This window comes from Pseudonaja textilis, chromosome 1 (genome assembly GCF_049901715.1).
Source record: "Pseudonaja textilis isolate UNSWEBS1 chromosome 1, rPseTex1.2, whole genome shotgun sequence".
In the NCBI taxonomy this organism is placed as follows: Eukaryota; Metazoa; Chordata; class Lepidosauria; order Squamata; family Elapidae; genus Pseudonaja; species Pseudonaja textilis.
This window is the reverse complement of record NC_141990.1, coordinates 220,382,011-220,401,682: the sequence shown is the minus strand read 5'-3', so window position 1 is coordinate 220,401,682 and position 19,672 is coordinate 220,382,011. Positions and strand designations below refer to the sequence as shown.

The following is a 19,672-nucleotide window of genomic DNA, read 5'->3' as shown; positions in this document are numbered from 1 at the left end:
TGGTGTTCAATGAGCTTGCTTTTTACCTTGCCAACATTTAATGGCCAAACTAGGGGAATATCAGCGCTTTGCAGGAACAACCACAAATCACACATACAGGCAAGCCAATCACAAATAGGCATATAACAATTCTGATTAAGATATACCAAGTCGAACTAAGATCTAGATTGCAATGAATGATCTGAAAGAAGAAAACTGGGCTGAGCAAACGCCAACATCCCAGTGCTGGCAGTTGCTGCAATAGTTCTGCGTTGCTTGCACTGTCTTTTGGTTTGAGCCATTTGGAATCTAAGTCTAAATATCTCAAGAATCCTTAATGTCTCGGGCTCAGGACTGCACAGAATCTGGGGTCCAGGCTTAAAAACCAGAAACCATCTCTGCTGGTGCACTCTCACAATTCTTCGTTCCGGATTCCTATTGAAATAGGAGCTTGCAAACATCACTTTCGCCTCTTAGAGGCACTGGAGTTGCATCTCAGGGCTTCTCCCTCTCTCCCCATCACCTTCTCGAAAACAATAGGAAGTTGATCAAAAAGTCCCTTGGCCGGGGTTCTCCACACGGGCGTATTTCTCCTCCCCGGTTGTCTGAATTCCACCAATCCACGATCGAAGCTCAATTTCAAAGGAGCGGAATTTGGAAAGAGTTTCCGAGGAGGCCTGGAGGAAGGGGACGCGCGGGTAAGGATTCTGGGGCAAAAGCGTATGGGGTCTTGCCGCAATCGTCCGAACAAAGGCTACTATGGCTAGGAGGAGGAGGAGAAAGAAGGGTGGGAGCCTTTCGCCTATGTGAGGCTTCGCTCGGCGCGGAGGCCTGGCTCTTTACTAGGAATCCCTACTTCTTATCTTGTGATTCTAGAACGACCCGAGAGTTCGATCAGGTGGGAGTAGCAACTAGGCTTCCGTTACTGGAGCTTCCCAAATAAGCACACGGTACTCTGTCCGTGCGCTATCCCTTCAATTAGACTGGGCGGAACTCCGTCAGTACATAACCTATCCTGCGCAGCGGGGTGACGGAGGTGGTCCCGTGTAACGGATGCAACTTGAATTGGGAGCCTACGGTGGGTTCAGTATTAGGGCTTCTTCGCTCTTTTCTCGCGGTGCAGTCTGGTTCTTTTGACCTGGCTGGCGAGATGTTGAATAAAGCAGGAAGGAAGGACCAGACCCGGTGTTTATTTCAATTAAGGATTAGATAAGGGATTGAGGGGTTCACTCGAAAGGCATCTCTTGGTCTTTCCTTCTGTAACAAATGTTGGATTTGGGGAAAGGAAGGAGGGGGTCGAAGAAAGAGAGTGAGAGAAGAAAGGAAAGAGAACCAACAGAAGGGACATTCTGAAAAAAAAAATATCCTGAATGAGGTAGAGCAATTGCATAATAACCACTGGTTAGTACAAACATGAATGAATAAATAAATTAGGTAAGGTTTAGCCCTGCTAGACTTGCATTACGTTGCCCCAGGGACTGCTTGGATAAAAAAACACACAATTGCACAAAATTCTCAGAAGAAGGGTAGAATTCACAGGCTAAACAGGTGGTTCCCTATAAATTGTTATAAAGTGCCAACACATTCTGGACCCTAACTTTGAAATCTTTTATCAGAAGATGTTTGAATCTGAGATAGTTTCTTTTAATGGTTTATAATCTTTACCTCAGATAAATATGAACTGTACAAGTGATAGGCCTGTTTCCTTAGTGAATCTGTTGTTATATATCTATATATACACAACAAAACTCACAAGGCCATCACACAGCCCGTTATACCAACATCAACTCCATCAAGCAATCAAGAGGCAGCAGCGCAGCCAACCAGCCCAGCACACCAGCCCCCACCACCAGTATTTATAGAGAGACGGCAGCTCCGATCACACACTGCTTGCACTGGCACGAAGCTGAAAACACCAGCCTGAGGATGGCGAGTAGCACCTCGCCAAAACGTCGCCAAGATACTCTTAATCTTACACGGGAAAAGACCCGAACACACCTAGACCTATATATATATATTAATTAGAAATCTGAAGTTTAAAATGTAATATTGGTTCATGTGATGCAATCAATACAGTATAGTTTCTTTTTTCCAGATAGAATTTTTTTCATACATTACAGTAATTTTATTCTGGAAGGTTCATGGGATTTTTCTAGATGTTTTTTTAGAAAGTATAAGAGCATAACAGAGTTGGAAGGGGCCTTCGATAGAGATTCTATACCATTTCAGACCAGTGGTTGCCCAATCCCTTCTTAAAAATCCCCAGTGTGGGAGCGCCCACAACTTCTGGAGACAAGACTTTCCACTGATTAATGAATATGTATATGAATTATCCATCCTTCCGTGGTGGGTCAAATGAGGACCCAGATTGTTGGGGGCAATATGCTGACTCTGACACCGCTTAGAGAGGGCTGCAAAGTTAATATGCTATTTCTATAGGAATGGTTTGGAAAGCGATACGACAACAGTAGAAAGGGACGTTGCACATTCTTATAATTGCCAAGAAATATTGATGTAAGTCTGGAAAGTTGCACATTTGTCATCATATCACAGCTGTGGATTTTAGAACGGAGGTCCTTCCGATGACACTTTCTCTTTCTCACTTGTGTGAGCTGATATTTATGTGCAGTCAGTTTCAGAAAGTAAAGTTTACTGGCTGCAATCCTTATATGTAAAGTAGTTGTTACCCAAGGGGAAACATATCGAACAAAAATCTAAAATTTGCATGCATGCGTCATATTTACTTTTGCTTCCTTAAAATGGAGTTAGAAACATTCTAACCCACAAGTATATGGGTGGGGGTGGTTTCCTCAATTGCTGTGATTTCATCTTTTTATGGCAAGTAGAAAATAGACCACAAAGAACTGAAAATAAGTGTGTGTACTGAATAGATACTCATATTTATTTAACTGTCCTGTTTTTCTTTCTCTTCATTTCTAATTGAACATTAACGTACATGTTTCTAGCTGATTAATAGCTTCCAAATGTGTTCTCTCTAGAGACGTATCTATTTTTTCTCTTACCTTTACACATGTGTATGCTGTATTTTATATCATATTTCCATAGTAATGTTTTAAATTGCTGTTTATTGCAAACATCTTAGAATTCAGTAGAGAATTGGTGAGATAAACATATTAAATACTTGGTGAGATACAGACATTTGCACTATATAGCAGACTTGTGATGGTTTTACACTGATCAAAAATATTCACTATCAAATCACTCTTAGTTTCTCAGTTCCCTATTTCTTACACTTACCTGTTTGCCTCAGCTTGTTGTTTAGTTCAAATTCCTTCTCAGAACAAATTACAAACTAGATCTCATAAGCAGAAATTTGATTTTGTCACATACCAGTTTTGCGGACAGGCATGAAATGAAATATTGTCAAAAACATTAATGATTGCAGACATTCTGTTCGTTATTCTTCTGAGCAACAGTTTCCTCTGCTTATTTTTGCAAGCAAAGGTTGAACTCACATTTACCATCTCTTATCCTTAGTCATTATTTTTATTTGGGGGAGGTGTGCAGATTAAATGGCCAAATACAGTATTAGGTTTTAGTTCACCTTGCTGCTTGGTGTTGTTGTTTTTTCTATTGAAATTTTATTCTCAGATTTCATGTGTTTTAAAGAAGCTATTCAAAATATTAATTACATCAGTAAAGCAGCTAGCTTCCTTGGGCATACTTGCATCCTAGCACATTATCTCTAGGCTTGGACAACAAAGTTACCTTAGACTAAAGATAGTAATAAAAATCCAGCCATTGCTTTGACATAAACCATTGCTTTAAGGCAGGGGTGTCAAACTCAACGTGTTAAGTCTGGTAGATCGGTCCCGGGTAGATCGGGTCGCATTGAGAGGTGAGACTCAAAGTGCACATTCAGCTCTTTATTGAATATACAGTTCGGTTCAAGACCTGCAAGCCGCTTGGCTTTATTTAGCCAGCCGGCGGCTCGGCGGCCAATGGCAGCGCTTTGAATTTCCCGCGATTGGCTCAGCCAATCGCAGTGGATCCTTAGTGCACCAATCACAGGGATTTAGTTAGCCAATCAAGTTGCGGTCTGCATGGACCAATCAGGATTCAGGGTTTCAAGAATGTTAATATAGAACACAAGGCCTGCAGGCCTGTGAAGTGGTCAGATCTGGCCCGCAGGGCCGTCCTGTTCTACCCAATGTGAACAGGAAAGATTGGGCCAGCATAACTTCAGCCTGGTCCACCTGGTGCAAAGAGGAAAGATCAGGCCAGTGTAGCTTTGGCCTGGTCTACCCAATGCAAACAGGAAACAGTTTGGGGAGTGGTGTCAAGTTGGCCATGCCCACCTGGTTGGCCACACCTACCCAATTGGCCTCCCACCCACCCCACAGTCAACCACAGCCCTGAGGCAGCCCTCAATGAAATTGAGATTGACACCCTTGCTTTAAGGTGTAAAAACAATGGTTTGGACATAGCATTTTATAGAAATAAAACAATTGTGGGTTTTGAACATGAATGTAGTCTATGTTTCATATTGTGTGTGTGTGTGTACATTTTTGCATATGTGCGTGTATTTTAAGCATCTTAAATGTCACTTATTTTCCCAGGCGCTGTACACCAGCCATGAACAACATGGAAACTGTTGGTCCTCCACCCCCCTATGATGACAAGAGGTCTGGAGCTGAAGGTGGGAGAACACAATCAGCACAGTCGATTTACATGAAAGAGCTGTTAAATGAAAATATTGTAAAGGGTTAAGGGACAGGTGAAATTGTGTCGGTAGTTAGGAAAACTGTAACTTAGGACTGTAAAGAGAGGGGCAAACTATAGACAGGAAGTGTTACATGCATATTTTTATTTAGAATTGAGACAAGGCTGTTATTGAGGTTTCAGAGTACTAATAAGTGAATAATAAATTATTTTAAGAAGGAGTAGGTTCAGCCATTGTGGTAATTTGCATCCAGTTAAATACATAAAGCCCTGCTACAATCACGCCTAGGAGAGCTACTATGAATCCATCCTGTCACAACTACAATTGCTGTTTTGTCTCATAGATAGGGTTGATCAATGTTTTCCTCTTCTCTTCGCAGGTGATAGAAGTTTGGAGATGGAAGAAGGGGGCTTCCGAATTGCATATTGGGTGGAAAAAAATGTTCGGCAAGCCTTCATTCGCAAGGTAAGTCTCATACCAGCCCCCGGTTGTAGGCCAGAGCAGGCAATCAACTCCTGAGATTGGCTAAAATAACAAAATCTTACAAATCTGCTTTTCTCGCTTCTTATACTCCATTGAATGGGAGAGGTGTCTGCCTGAGGCATTTTCAAATGTTACCTCATTATTCTGGGCATAAAAAATGTTTCAACCCCTTTTGCTTAGCCTTAGGCAATAGCTCCTGTTTATTTCCTTCAGGTCGTCTTCCTTACATTCTACATATACTGATGCAAACTACAGAATGGACCTGAACAACCTAGGTCTCACCAAGCAGCCTTATGTGGTCTGCTAGTATTTTTTTTTTCATTTAGTCAATAATTGTGCCCAAAGTATGTGCCTCTAAGTGCTTCCAGTGCCTTGCTGCTGCCACTCTGCTAATAGCTAAAACAGCTGATCGACGCACCAGTTATTTCTTGGTTGAGAAAAGATATGGCAAGATGAAAAAAATACCCCATATAATTCAGCAAAAGGCTTTCATTCTTACATCCGTTCTTGCTACCTTCCTGTGGGGGCATCTGAATAGGGTCACCCCACAACTTGGTCTTCGTTTTGCATTTTGAATGGGCATCTCTTTTGTCTTCTCAAACAGGTTTACAGCATCATCACTCTTCAGCTACTACTGACTGTAGCAATTGTTGCCGTCTTCACCTTTGTGTAAGTTTTCATGGGTCCAAGATAGACAAAGCCACCATGCAAGTCAGAGGTCTCCAAACTTGCCAACTTTAAGACTTATGGAGTTCTGGGAGTTGAAGTCCACAAGTCTTAAAATTGCCAAGTTTGGGGACCCCTGATGCAGGTGGACCTGGGACTGAGAATGTGTGATGGGTAATGACTGTTGACACTCCTCCAGACCGGTATGTGCCAGGCAAAAGAAAGAGAAGGGCTACATCTTTCCTCCTTTTTTGTGAGGATTTTTGGCTCTCCCCTCGCTTACTTTACCCTACTACTGCTTCTGATTGTATGAAAATAAATTACATTAACTCCAGGGGAGCAGAGGGAAACTTAGCTCCTGATGCTCCAAAGCCTTCTGAAGCTTGTCATGTTATCAAAGAAACAATGGTGATAACATTGTATGATGTTTCCAGTGGCAGAGTTCCCTCTCTATTTTTGGAGAGTAGATTTTTTTAGATTTCCCCAAAAGCCTATTATGTTCTAAAGATAGGGGTTGGAATTTATTTCTTTATTTTTATTTGGGCTTTTTTTTTAATCCCACCTTTATTGCTTTTATAAATAACTCAAGGTAGCAAACATACCTAATGCCCCCTTCTTCTTCCTATTTTCCTCATACCAAGAAGCCATGAGGTGGGTTGGTCTGAGAGAGAAGGACTGGCCAAAGGTCACCTATCTGGCTTACATGCCTAAAGCAGGACTAGAATCCTGTATGGACTAGTAGAGTTATTGGTATATATAATGCATCCAAGCAGCTGTGAAGAAATGTATTTCCCTTTGGCTCTTTTTTTGTTCATATACGAAAAGCCTACAGTCGTGCAAAAATTTTGGTAAACTTGATAAGGAAATATCTCTTTGCTTGAAGGCCTCTTCTTTGCATTACGTATATGTTTCAGTAATTGCATACCAAAAATACATAGTGAATACGGGCTAATCATCAGCTAGATACAAGCCAAGCTCTGGGTGTGGCCCAGTTAATGGGTATGTATTAATGTTCTTGACCACAAAAGGGGAAATGAAACTATGAAATAATTTTAATGGAATTTTGGGCTAACTTAGGTCAAAAGTGGAAGAATTTTAGCCTGGGGTGCTTGTAGGGAGGCTGGCTGCAAACACCTCATGCTTCAAGTTTACTAATACTTGATCTCATGCCATTCTTCTCCACAGGACTCCTGTGAACACTTACGTGATCAATCACATTCCAATCTATTATGCATCTTAGTAAGTATTAATCAAAATGCCATTGGTGATCTATTGCTTTGCTGCAATCTTTCCTAACTTAGTGCCTTTTAGATAACACAGTCAAGAACTCCAAGCCAGGAGGGAATTTACAGGTAGTCCTTGAATTATGACTGTTCATTCAGCAACTGTTCGAAATTATAATGGTGCTGAACAAACGGACTTACAACTTTCCAAGTGAATTTACAGCCACTGAAGCAGCCCTGCAGATATATGATTGTGATCTAGACTCTTGACAACCTATTTGCACTTAAAATGGGTTGCCAAGTCCTCCATGATAATGTATTTGATATTTGCAATTTTCCCTGCTGACGTTTTTCAGCAATCGGCAGTGAAGCTGGCAGGGAAGGTGGCAAACTGCTCCTTCTGGTTTCTGGGGGCTGACTGGCAAAGGTCCATCAGGATCCTTCAGGATCTTTTTTCAGTGAACATCTTGGACAGTGGAAGGGCTTTCTGCCAGATTGATTTCACCCCATGTCAGGTAGAGTGCTTCTGCCGAGCAGCCCTTCCACTCTCAGAGAAGATGACTGGAATCGTTCATGGCAAAAGCACTACCAATTGCACTTACTTATTATATACCACTTCATGCTGCTTTACAGCCCCTCTGCAAGTGGTTTACAGATCCAGCATATTGCCCCTAACAATATGGGTCCTCCTTTTACCCATTTTGGAAGGATGAAAAGCTGAGGCAACCTTGAGCCGGTCAGAATCGAATTGCTGGCAGTTGGCAGAAATAGCCCGCAATACTGCATTGGCCACCAAGGCCAAGAAGAATTCTAGCCTGGGGTACTTGTAGGGAGGCTGACTGCAAACACCTCATGCTTCAAGACTCCCATATTAAAATCCCTCTTGACTTTCACCGGGGACTTTTGCAGCCAGAATTTTTGAGAGTGATAGCTGCCTGTCAGATGGATTTCATTTCTCCAGTTCAGTGCTAGAATTCCCTTCTCTCAAGAGGACCCCGCCTCCCTCTTGACAGGCAGCTCTTTCCTTCACTGTTTAACGACCCACACAGTCCTGTTTAACGACCCACACAGTTGCTTAATGATTGCACCTGGGAGAGACAGGGTAGCAGTCATTGAGCTAAATGACTGGGCATCTTGGTTAATGACCCTCATGGCATACAACTGCAATGGGCGTGCTCTATTATAGTTGTAAGACAAAAACTTCCTGTACCATAATGAATACTTGACAAGTTGTATAAGATTCTTGGCTCTGTTTTGATTGCCATCACCACCACTCCTAAGTATGTTTGATACCACTTTTCAAATGAAATACGTTCTACCTTCTTAACTTGGCATAAAGCCTCTGGTAAAACTTTAATATACACGTTCAATTGTATGGCTTAAAGGACTTTCACTGAAAAAAAGTTTACTAAATGTAAGAGGGTAGCTTGCTGTTTAGACTTGTTGCCTTTCAGTTTGCAGTAATTTGTCTTTTCTACCTTCCCAGTGGTGTATTTTTGATCTGTTACCTGGTGCTGGTGTTTTGCCAAAAGATCCAGTAAGTATCCCCCACAGGTAACATCTGTGATTTGATGATGCATTACATTCAAAATTTGCTGGGAATTCTAGAATGAAGGATGGAGAAGTGGTTAAAAGGATTGGCATTCTGACTGTGGAAATACAGCCTTGATAAATAATTCCTGCCGTTGTTTTTTTTGGCTCTGCAATAGAAATGAGAGATGTAAAAATGAGGCCTGGATGAGGCACTTCTCTTATTTGCAAATAATGGATGTGCACACATAGCAATCATGTTCATAGGTTTAGGTTTGTTGCAGCTAAAAAATAAATGTCCATGAAAAGCAGAATAACAAGAATCAAAGGGCTTAGAATAGGTAAGCACTGAAAAATACATGTTGCTAAGTGAGACATTTGTTAAGTGAGTCCCCATTTTACAATTTTTCTTGCTACATTTTTCAAGAGAATCACTGCAGCTGTTAAATTAGTAACACTGTTGTTAAGTGAATCTGGCTTCCCCCTTGACTTTGCTTGTCAGAAGGTCACAACAGGTGATCATATGGACCCAGCACACTGCAACTCTCATACATATAAGCCAATTGTCAAGCATCCAAATGTAAATCATGTGACCATGGGGATGCTGCAACGTAAGTGTGAAAAAAGGTCATAGCCACTTTTTTCAGTGCTGCTGAAAACTTCAAATGTTGTAAATCGAGGACTACCTGCAATGCAAATTTTGTCTGTAGGATGGTAATACAGTAGTATTGCAGTGAAGGTGCACTGTTACAACCCAGGGATCCAAAACATTTCAGGAAAAAAAGTTGCGTGTTCAGAAGAACTGTAGTGTAAAACAACTTTCTATCATAGGAAAATACCTATATAATCCCTCTGAAGCTTTTTTTTAATACTGTGTTTCCCTGAAAATAAGCCCCAGCCTGGTTTTATGTGTGCACTTAATATAATCCTTACCCCCAAAATAAGCCGTAGTGAAAGGGTGGGCATGGTCAAGTATGCACAGGCCAATGGTGTCTGGTAGCAGAGCTGATGGTGTCATTTCCTGTGCAATTGCTGGCTGTTATGTGTGCATTGGCAGGGTGGGGCACCCAGCCGAGGTGATCACCCTGAAACCATGTTTTCCCAAAAATAAACCCTAGCGCTTATTTTAGAGCCCAAAATAAAATAAGACCAGGTCTTATTTTCGGGGAAAGCTAAGTATATCCCTTCATCAAAAGGTGTTCATTATTGGCTTTCTTGGTGATGAGACACAAGTTGCTAATTTTCCCTACATATAAATTAGATTTATACCTTCTTTACTAGGGAAGCTCTTAACCTTTTTTTCTAGATGGCTTTAAAAGATTTTTATTATATTACTTTTTCCGGCTATCATTTCTTTTATTTTTTAAATTGTTTGTATCCTTTATTATTTTTACAAATAGCTCAAGGCGGCAAGCATATCCAGCACACCTTCCTCATCCTATTGTCCCACAACAATAACGCAGTTAAAGTCAGGATGCAGAATCTTTTTCAGGTTAAAGATTTCGAGCTACAGTGGCTTTGCTTAGGAATGATGAAACTAGAAATCAAAATGTACCATGTTTCTCATATAATAAGGCCGGGTCTTATTTTTTTTTTGAGCCCCGAAAAAATGGCTAGGTCGTCTTTTCGGGGGTGACTTAATTTCCCCCCCCCCCTTGCATCTTAGGGCAGGCGGCGACGGCTTGGATGTTGACCTCGGCGTTGGTGGGGCACTTTGTATGAGGGTCAACGCAGGCAGCACCATATCCGGGTGTGCAACAAAAGTACTTCCTAACAGCAAGCCCCCCCCACCAAATCCCCCCCCCCCATTTTGCATGTTTTAATATAGGCCTTAATTTGGGGGGAGGGGCTTAATTTCATTTCATACCTATAAAACATGCTGGGACTTCCTATTGGGAGAGGCCGTATTGTTGGAGAAACAGGGTAGCTTTTGAAAATCTTGGTTTGGGAGTTTCCTGTTGCTAAATAACTTATCCGTTTAGCTCTTAAGAAGCTTCAGATAGAACTGTCCTACTAAGGAAACTGCTTGGAATAGAACAAGTGGAAGTCTGGTATATCTTTGAAAAAGTTCTGCCAAAATAATACTTTTTCTTAAAGTGGGACCATTTGTATAGGCACTGACGCATTCTTTGGTCTTTTCCAGGAGACGATTTCCATGGAACATAATTCTTATGACAATTTTCGTAAGTAGTAGTTTGATGTTACAGGTTGGGCTAAATTTAGTAGATGTGATATCCCTAACATGGGGAGACCTGAAATGTTGGCAAAAGAGCCTAGGATAGAGATTAAAGTGTAATATATTTGCATTATTATATTTGCATTATTACGAAATCTTCAAGTAATAATTAATTGCAGATTATTAAAACACTTGGCAGGAAAATGATTTCATTGCCTCCAAACTACAAATATTTCCTTACATTCAGAGGAATTATCTAAACAGTGTATTTTTCTCTTTAAACAAATATATTCACAAAGTTTGAGGGGGGAAAATGGCATAATCTCATGCCAACAATTTGGAATTGGGCTAAAATGGAACACCTAGGCCGTTAACCAGTGCAAGTTTTAGAAATCCTGAAAGATCAGCATTAATTGCCAGTTGCTAACTGCACAATTTAAGGTATTAATATTAATGGCTTATGACCTAATTAAGAGTGATCACTTCTCTCATTACAGACTTGTCCAATTGTTAACATCTCTATTTGGACCCATGAAAGAGTGTTTGAGTTTCTTCTAGATCAGGGGTGTCAAACTTGCGGCGTAATGTGACGTATCGGGACTTTTTCCCCCTTTGCTAAACTGCACGGGGGGCGGGGCCAGCCCCTGAAGCATCTGGCTCACAGGTCGCAAGTTTGTCACCCCATTCTAGATTATGAAACTTTGTGGCAGTACTTTCTGCTTCTTTGTTCTTCGGATAGATTTTTAATGGTTTTCTAAGGAAAGCATCAGTTTCAGTTTTCATTTCGGACTTGTTTGTGGTCTAGAGTAAAATACATGGAAAAATCCCATTGCCAATGAAAATGGGATTAGGGTTAGGTTGGTTGCTTGGTTTCATGGACAAAAACTAATCCTAAGGATAGATTCTTAATAGTTTTCTAAGGAAAGCATTAATGATAGCTTTCTTTTAAAGTTGTTTGGGTCCAGGGCAAAATACATGGGAAAATCCATTGCCAATGAAAATGAAATTAGGGTTAGGGTTAGGTCTAATTGGCATCATGGCCGAAAACTAAGCCTAGGGATTTATTCTTAACAGTTTTCTAAGGAAAATGTCAGTTATGGTTTTCATTTTGGACTTGTGGTCCAGAGTAAAATACATGGGGAGATCCATTGCCAATGAAAATGAAATTAGGGTTAGGGTTAGGTCTGCTTGGTGTCATGGCTGAAAATTAAGCCTAGAGATAGATTGTAAACAGTTTTCTAAGGAAAGTGTCGGTTATGGCTTTCATTCTTGGACTTGTTTGTGGTCCAGAGTAAAATATATGGGAAAACCCCATTGCCATTTCAAATGAAGCTATAGCTAGGGTTAGGGTTAGCGTTAGCGTTAGGTCTACTTGGCCAGAAAACTAATACTAGGGATACATTTTGTGCACTTTTTTAGGGAAACTGTTACAGCTTTTCTTTCAGGCTTGTTTGTGGTCCACAGTAAAATATGTGGGAAAATCTTATTGCCATTAAAAATGAAACTAGGGTTAGTGTTAGGTTTAGAATTAGGTCTACTTGGAGTTATCGCTGAAAAATAATGCTAGGGATAGATTTAAGAATTTTTCTTAGTAAATTGATATTTGCACGTGCAAAACAGGGAGCCAGCCCTGCAGTGTTTTTCATCCACACAGAATTAAATAGAATCTCTAAATTAATGATTCAGATGTCATAAGTGTTATATTCATTCCACTTTTTGGTTACCATTCCTTCAGCAAACGTTAGTGATTTCATCTTATATTTTTCAAAAAAGACAAGTGCTTAATTTTGTATAATTCACTTCACCAGCACAATATTTTGAATGATAGTTGTTTAAAATCTTTGGCTATATAGTAATGATATTTTTAAAAGTATGAAGTGATGTGAGAATTTGATGTGGGAATTTGCTATTATTATTTCAGTCTTCATGGCAGCACAATTTCTATGGAATGTATTTGATTAAACAAACTGCATTTTTAACAGGATTGTTTATTCTTGTCTCAGATGATACAATGGCAATTCACTAAAGATGCTTAAATCTAGGCTTGCTTGTTAATATATGTATGTTCACCTGAAATGGGGATGGGAAAAGTTGCAATGGAATAATAGATATAGCCAATATTGTACTATGTACGTAATGCTTTGCTAATTTTCTGTTCTGTTTTGCTTTTTTCCCTAGACATTGTCTTTGGGATTTATGACAGGCACCATTGCTAGGTACTGTACAAGGGAGTAAATGAGAGTGATAAGTGTACAATGGGGATAAACAAGCTGGATTTCCTCAAAAGATAAGGGCAAAGTGTTGAATAATTATTACTAGAAAATAGATAATAGCCATAGGCTTGGCAAATCCTCTTATTTCCTTAAAAGTACCAACAAGCTCTTTTTTCATTTTGGGTTGAAATAACAATTGCCATCAGTTATTGGGCATTGTGTTAAGAGATTTTATAATAGTTTTGTCATTGGCTGTTGGATGGCTAAAGCCTCTTTTAATATAAAAATAAACCAGATTTCCTCACTTGTGTAAGATTTCCCACTAACAGCATTGTAGAATTTGCATCTGGAAACATTCTGAAGATTGAATGACTTTATTTAAGAATCTGTTGTGAATGTTTTAAAATAACTGTTGAAAAACGGCACAGTAACATTTCTGGAAAAGTTCTGCCTTAACTTGAGTAATATATTTCTTAGTAAGGTGAGATTCGAATGAATCATATGGTGCGTGAGAATATCTTTGAAGTTTCTTCAGAAACTATAGTGTCTTATATTGATGTGAAGAATAGTCAGGTCATCTGTCCATCCTACAATAGTGCCACTAATTGATACAAATTGGTAGTGTTTATTTTTAAGAAAATAAAGAGAATATCTGATTTCTCTTATACCAGTTTTTGCAGTCAATCAGAGAGGCCTTTCTCGATATCCATTGAAGATTGCAAGTAGAAGTTTGAATAGCCTCATTATGATCACTTTCTACATGGCTTATAAGAATTTTCATAATCTTTGTGAATCATATATAAATATATATGAAGCACAAAGCCGAAGACACAAGCCTGAAGATGACGAATGAGATTTCGTCAAAACGTTGCCAAGATACTTCCAATTTTATGCGGGAGAAAACCCGAATAACCAAAGATCCACATACAAATACCCGCGAAAACCTCAGAAAACAAAACCTCACACACAGTATGTATGTATGTATGTATGTATGTATGTATATATACTATATATACTATATATATACAGCATATACAGTATATATATATATAAAAATTGATTAATGATATCCTTCAGGCATTTTTTAACATTGTTTTTTGCAGTATGCATGAGACCAAAGCTGTCATCCTTGCCATGATCATCACTACAGTTATAACAATCACTGTCACTGTTTTCTCTTTCCAAACAAAGGTGAGTTGTCTTTATCATTTTAATATAGTGAAAAAGAGCTTATAAGATAGTCAAGAATGAGTAAAACAGGAGGGATAATCAAGAATGAATTGGTGCAGGATACTGTAGAAAAGTGAGCGGTCAGTATGAAAGAAGTACTCTGAGATTATTTGCTGTACTCCATAAGACAAACTCCCCCCCCCCCAAAAAAAAAAGTGGGTGGAAATGTCTGTGTGTCTAACAGAGTGAAAAATACGGGCTGTGACAGCGGGGTCCTTTTACAGTGCTGAATCCTGCCTCTTCTATCTTTGTCGTTGCCCGTTTTCCTCCTCTAAACCTAGGTGTGTCTTATGGTCAGGTGCATCTTACAGTGTGAAAAATACGGTAATTATGTAGCGAGAACTAATGAAGATCAAATTACAAAAAAAAAGCATATGAAGAAAGAACAGATAATAGATAACAGATGATCAGAGTTGGAAGGGACCTTATAGGTCATCTAGTTCAATCCCCTGCCCAAGTGGGAGACCCTACCCCATTTCTGAAAAATGGCAGTCCAATCTCTTCTTGAAAGTCTCAAGTGATGGCGCTCCCACAACTTCCGAGGGCAAGCTGTTCCATTGGTTGATTGGAAGCTTGGCTTGGAAGAACATGGGTTGAGAAGAAGAGGAAGACCAAATGGGCCATGATTGGATGGAATTGAAGAGATCCTGAAAGAGAAGCAAGAAGTTTAAGGAACAAAAGAAAGTATGTGAAGTAGTATATGAGTAAGTAACTATGGTTTCCAAGGATGGAAAAGGTGAAGAAGTAGTGCATGGTGTTAGTACAAGCTAGATCAACTTACATTTATTTTTTTCTTTTCTCATGACATGCCTTTAATTTCTTTGACTCATTTCTTACTCATTTTGCATTGATTGGCTACTCTATGTATGTATAGGGCAATAAAGTGTGGGTCACTTATGCTGCAATGTACCATTCTCATTGGCAGGTGGATCTCACAACCTGGACTGGTTTTTTCTGTATACTGGCAATTGTCCTCTTAGTGACTTCTATCGCCACCACTATCGTCCTGGTACACAAATATGTAAGTGGCTGGAATGGATGACTGGCTTTCAAAAGTGTGTGCATTAATTAATATTTGCATGTGTTTACATTGGAAACATATCTGCTTTAATTGGGAAACTATGACAGATAATGAATGCCTCCAGTTTTTTCCCCTATAGAATTGTTTCCCCTTCACTTAATTGAGGCATTTTGAAATTGGCCTTAACAAATCCTTTTTATTCATACTGTGTTGTCCCTTAATAATGTCAATGGGGTTCTGATTGACAGCTTAAACTTCCTCTTTAGAGATCTGTAATTAACTGGATCTTACTGATCTTCTTCAGATCTATTGGGTCCATATGCTTTATTCAGCCATTTGTGCCGTCATCTTTACCCTGGTGAGTAAAGAATTACTTTCTATTGCCCCAAGATGCTTTTTATGAAAATAATAGGTGTGCAGCACTTTGAACGCTCTTATATGCTACACAAAATAAGATTATATAGGAAGTCCTCGACTTATGCCCAGAATTGAGTCCAAAATTTATATTGCTAAGTGAGGCATTTGTTAAATGAGTTTTGCCTCATTTTGCAACCTTTCTTGACACAGTTGTTACATGAATCAGTGCAGTTGTTAACTTAGTAACCCTGTTGCTAAGTGAATCTGGCTTGCCCATTGACTGTGCTTGTCAGAAGGTTGCAAAAGTTGATCACATGACCCTCTCCCCAGGACACGGCAACCATCACAAATATGAGTCCATTGCCAAGCGTCCAAATCTTGATTGCATGATCATGGGGATACTGCAACGGTTGTAAGTGTGAAAAATGTACATAAGTCACTTTTTCCAGTGCCCTTGTAACATCAGTCACTAAGCGAACTGTTGTAAGTCGAGGACTCCCTGTCTCCGCATATAACAACTCTGCAGCTCAACTGTCAATGGTTCATTGGAACCAGCCTCTCATACCTGTCATAAATAATAATATGAAATGCATAAAAGATAGATGAAGTTGAAGAAGACGCCAGAAGTGTTTTGACTTTAGCCATTCAAACAAAATATCAAGATTTGTTTGCTAAACCCAAATTACACCTAATAAAGTTGAGCTTTGATATGTCCCAATAAAAGGAAATTGACTATATATACTGTATTAATAGCAAATGGGGAATTTGCTATAACTTGTAAATTATTTGATGTGATAGAATCACTTCTTTGAGCACTTCCAATTAAAATATGGAGTGTGATTAAAAAGTGGATCATTAAGAAGTATCTCCATCCTTGACGTGGATTATAGGATTGTTAAACACTTCTAACTTGTATGTATGTTTTCTGTGTGTGTACCACTCTGGTACATTAAAATTTTACTGTATTAAATTAAAAAAGATCTGAAATTTTGAAAGGAAGCCAAGTAATTCAACAGACAGAGTATGTTGATAGGATTATAAAAAAACTGTTGATGAACACGCTTTAAATGAAAATTAAGGAACTGATGAAGGGTGCATGGCCAGAAATGATTGGCAGGGCACTTGCATCTTTAGAGGTAATTTTTTTTTGAACTATGAGACTAATTGCTTCTTTTTGATTTCCTACAGTTCCTTGCATATGATACCCAGTTGCTCTTGGGGAATAAGAGGTTTTCCATCAGTCCTGAAGATTATGTTTATGGAGCAATTCAAATCTACGTAGATGTCATCTACATCTTCCTTTCTTTTTTAAGACTTGGGAGCAGACGTTAGGGATTTTTTTTTTAATGGCAACTTAAGGAACAAGTTGTTTTCAGAATGTTAGTATATTGGCCTTCCCTCATATGAATCTGTTTTTGAATAATATTATCATATACACATACTTCTAAATTTTCGTATTGCTCTTATTTTGCTATACTGTGTGAAAGCTTTGTATACTGTACGAAAACTCATTTATTGATTATATGGGCTGAATCCAAAGTTCAATAAACTTTGGATAATAAACAAAGTTTAAGTCACCTGAAATAATTAGTACACGGTCAAATGAATGTATGTCCTATGAGATGCATTTGGATTTAATAAGTTTTTCTGTATCAGCATCCATGCCAAAGCTCTTATATGTAGCCATTAAAATTAGAGTAATTATGGTAATTATTCAGTTAACATAAAACAATACAACTAGCATATTAATATAGCATACAGCATATAGCCAGAACATTATTATTTTTCCTTCATAGTATATCTACCTTTACATGTATTATGTTCATAGGAGGCCTTTTCTAGCAGTTATCTTATTAGAATTCTTAAATTAGACCAGAGGTTCCTGTAGGGGTCACCAAACTTGGTAACTTTCAAGACTTGTGGACTCCAACTCCCAGAATTCCTCAGCCAGCAATGCTGGCTAGGAAATTCTGGGACTTGAAGTTCACAAGTTTTAAAGTTTCCAAGTTTGGAAAGCCCTGTTCTAGGCCAAGTGTCATGCCCCTGTCGGAATCTGATTCTGAGGGGGAGGCCGAATAGCTGACGGAATGGGAGTGTGGCTCCGTTGGCTGTGGAAAAAACTGGGGAAGGGCAAAGTCTGGCTGGGCAGAGCAGGGGAGAGGTAGAGCAAGGCAGAGGGAATTCAGAGGAAGATCCAGGCCCACCCCCTCTTCATCCTAGGGTACGCAGGGAGGAACAGAGAAGGGAGCAACGTGAGTTGCATGGCTTATGGGGGAAGAAAGGGCCCTGATTCCTTTCATTAACTGCAGCTGGGAACACAGTGTTTTAAAAGAGGTTGCGCACAGCAACTTGTTGGAAGCAAATTGTGAGTTATCTTTTATTGTCGAGGCTAATCTGGGTTCCTGGCATCTTCCCAATTGTGTGTGTTTTGTTGGCTTTTGAAGTCTGCAATTCCTTATCCTGCCTTGTCCAGTTAATTGCTGTAGTGTGGTTTGTGTGGATTTTTATTTACAGTTTATATGTACTTTGTTTTTGGACTGAATTTTTTCCACTTAAAGACTGTTCTTGGGAGAGTTTTTTCTCCAGCCGAAGGTAACTGGACATTGGGGGTAAAGTTGGGGGTATTAAAGGGGCTCTTCTTATGTGACTGTGTTACCTTTGTGCCGTGCCCCGGGTCATCACACTAAGATTCTGTTTTCCAAAGAGGATTCACTGGGCTGCTGTTGTTTTTCAATGGTCTGACTCCCAATACAGAAGGGATGAATCATTTAGTAACATAATTCTACCCTGCACTTCCAGGAAGTTACTGTACACTATAGAAACATCTGAGAGAGACAGCGTTGAAGATTCAGAAGGTTTTGGGTTGAGACCTCCAGTCTTCCAGCCTGCAGGCCTGTGGTGGGATTCAATTTTTTTACTACTGGTTCTGTGGGCATGGCTTGGTGGGCATGGCAGGGGAAGGATACTGTAAAATCTCCAGAGGTGGTTCCCTGAACTACTCAAAATTTCCACTACCGGTTCTCCAGAACTGGTCAGGAATACCACCTCTACTGCAGGCTGTCATTTGTCATAGTATGATACAAATAAATTGTATGTTTTTATATATATACGATAGTGGCATTTTTATTCGCAATTCCTTTATTAGTTATTGCCACAATGAAATAGATGGCAGGAGTAACTTCCAAGACAGACAGTGTAAAGATTCAGAGGGTTTGGGGTTGAGACCTTCAGTCTTCCAGCTTGCAGACTGTCATTTTGTTATATTACTGTTACAAATAAATTGTATACTATGTTTTTATGTATTATAATACTGGCATTTTTATTTGCAATTCTTTTATTAATGATTGCCACAATGAAATAGATGATGGCAGGAGCAGTCTTCCAGCTTGCAGGCTGTCATTTGTTATATTATTATTACAAATAAATTATATAGTATGTTTTTTCATATATAATACTGGCATTTTTTTTGCAATTCCTTTATTAATAATTGCCACAATGGAACCTGACTTTTTCAAACTGCTGCTTTAAAAAAAAACTAATTTTTACAAGAAAACATTAAGTTGCAAACCACCTTAGATCTATTTATGAAAGTGAGAATCAGTTGTTTGTTTTTTAACATGTATTGGCCATAGAAGTTACATATTAGTTGTGAAGTAGGAGGTGCTCAGATTGCTTTTATATAACAAGTATTCAACTAAGAAAATAGATTTTAAATGAAAAACATGAATTTAAAGAGTATTTGTGTTGGTGGTGGGGAGACATATAACCTATTAATGATAATAAAATCCATGTTCGAATAATGGGAAGTTTTTGGATATTTCCATAAAACTTATTTCCTATAATTATACTCCTGCAGGTTCAGAGAAAGCAGGATCTGGACCATAATGTTCAAAACAGATCTATTTCTGGATTTCTAGATCAGTTGATAGCCCTTTTAAAATCTGCTTATTTATCATTTCCACACAGCAGTGGTCAAGACAAAACAGGCATGAGGGCAAACAACAGTTCCCAGACTAATTAAAATTCACCCTTAAACACTTATCTGTGTCATATAAATTATTTCCCATTATAACCATTTGGGTGAAAGTAGGCAAAGAAAATTTGCAACAG

At 39.1% G+C, this 19,672-nt stretch overlaps 1 protein-coding gene across 1 annotated transcript; it reads left to right on the top strand.

The window, feature by feature from the left end:
• The first annotated feature begins 747 nt into the window (after positions 1–747).
• On the top strand, positions 748–19,014 carry LOC113441104 (protein lifeguard 3-like). Its single transcript, XM_087920567.1, has 12 exons — positions 748–877; positions 4,560–4,639; positions 5,043–5,128; positions 5,751–5,815; positions 6,998–7,051; positions 8,522–8,572; positions 10,709–10,748; positions 12,920–12,957; positions 14,058–14,145; positions 15,110–15,205; positions 15,510–15,563; positions 16,751–19,014. Exons 2-12 carry the CDS (start codon positions 4,576–4,578, stop codon positions 16,892–16,894), a joined length of 780 nt encoding a protein of 259 aa, XP_087776693.1. The 5' UTR covers positions 748–877; positions 4,560–4,575; the 3' UTR covers positions 16,895–19,014.
• The last annotated feature ends 658 nt before the right edge of the window (positions 19,015–19,672 follow it).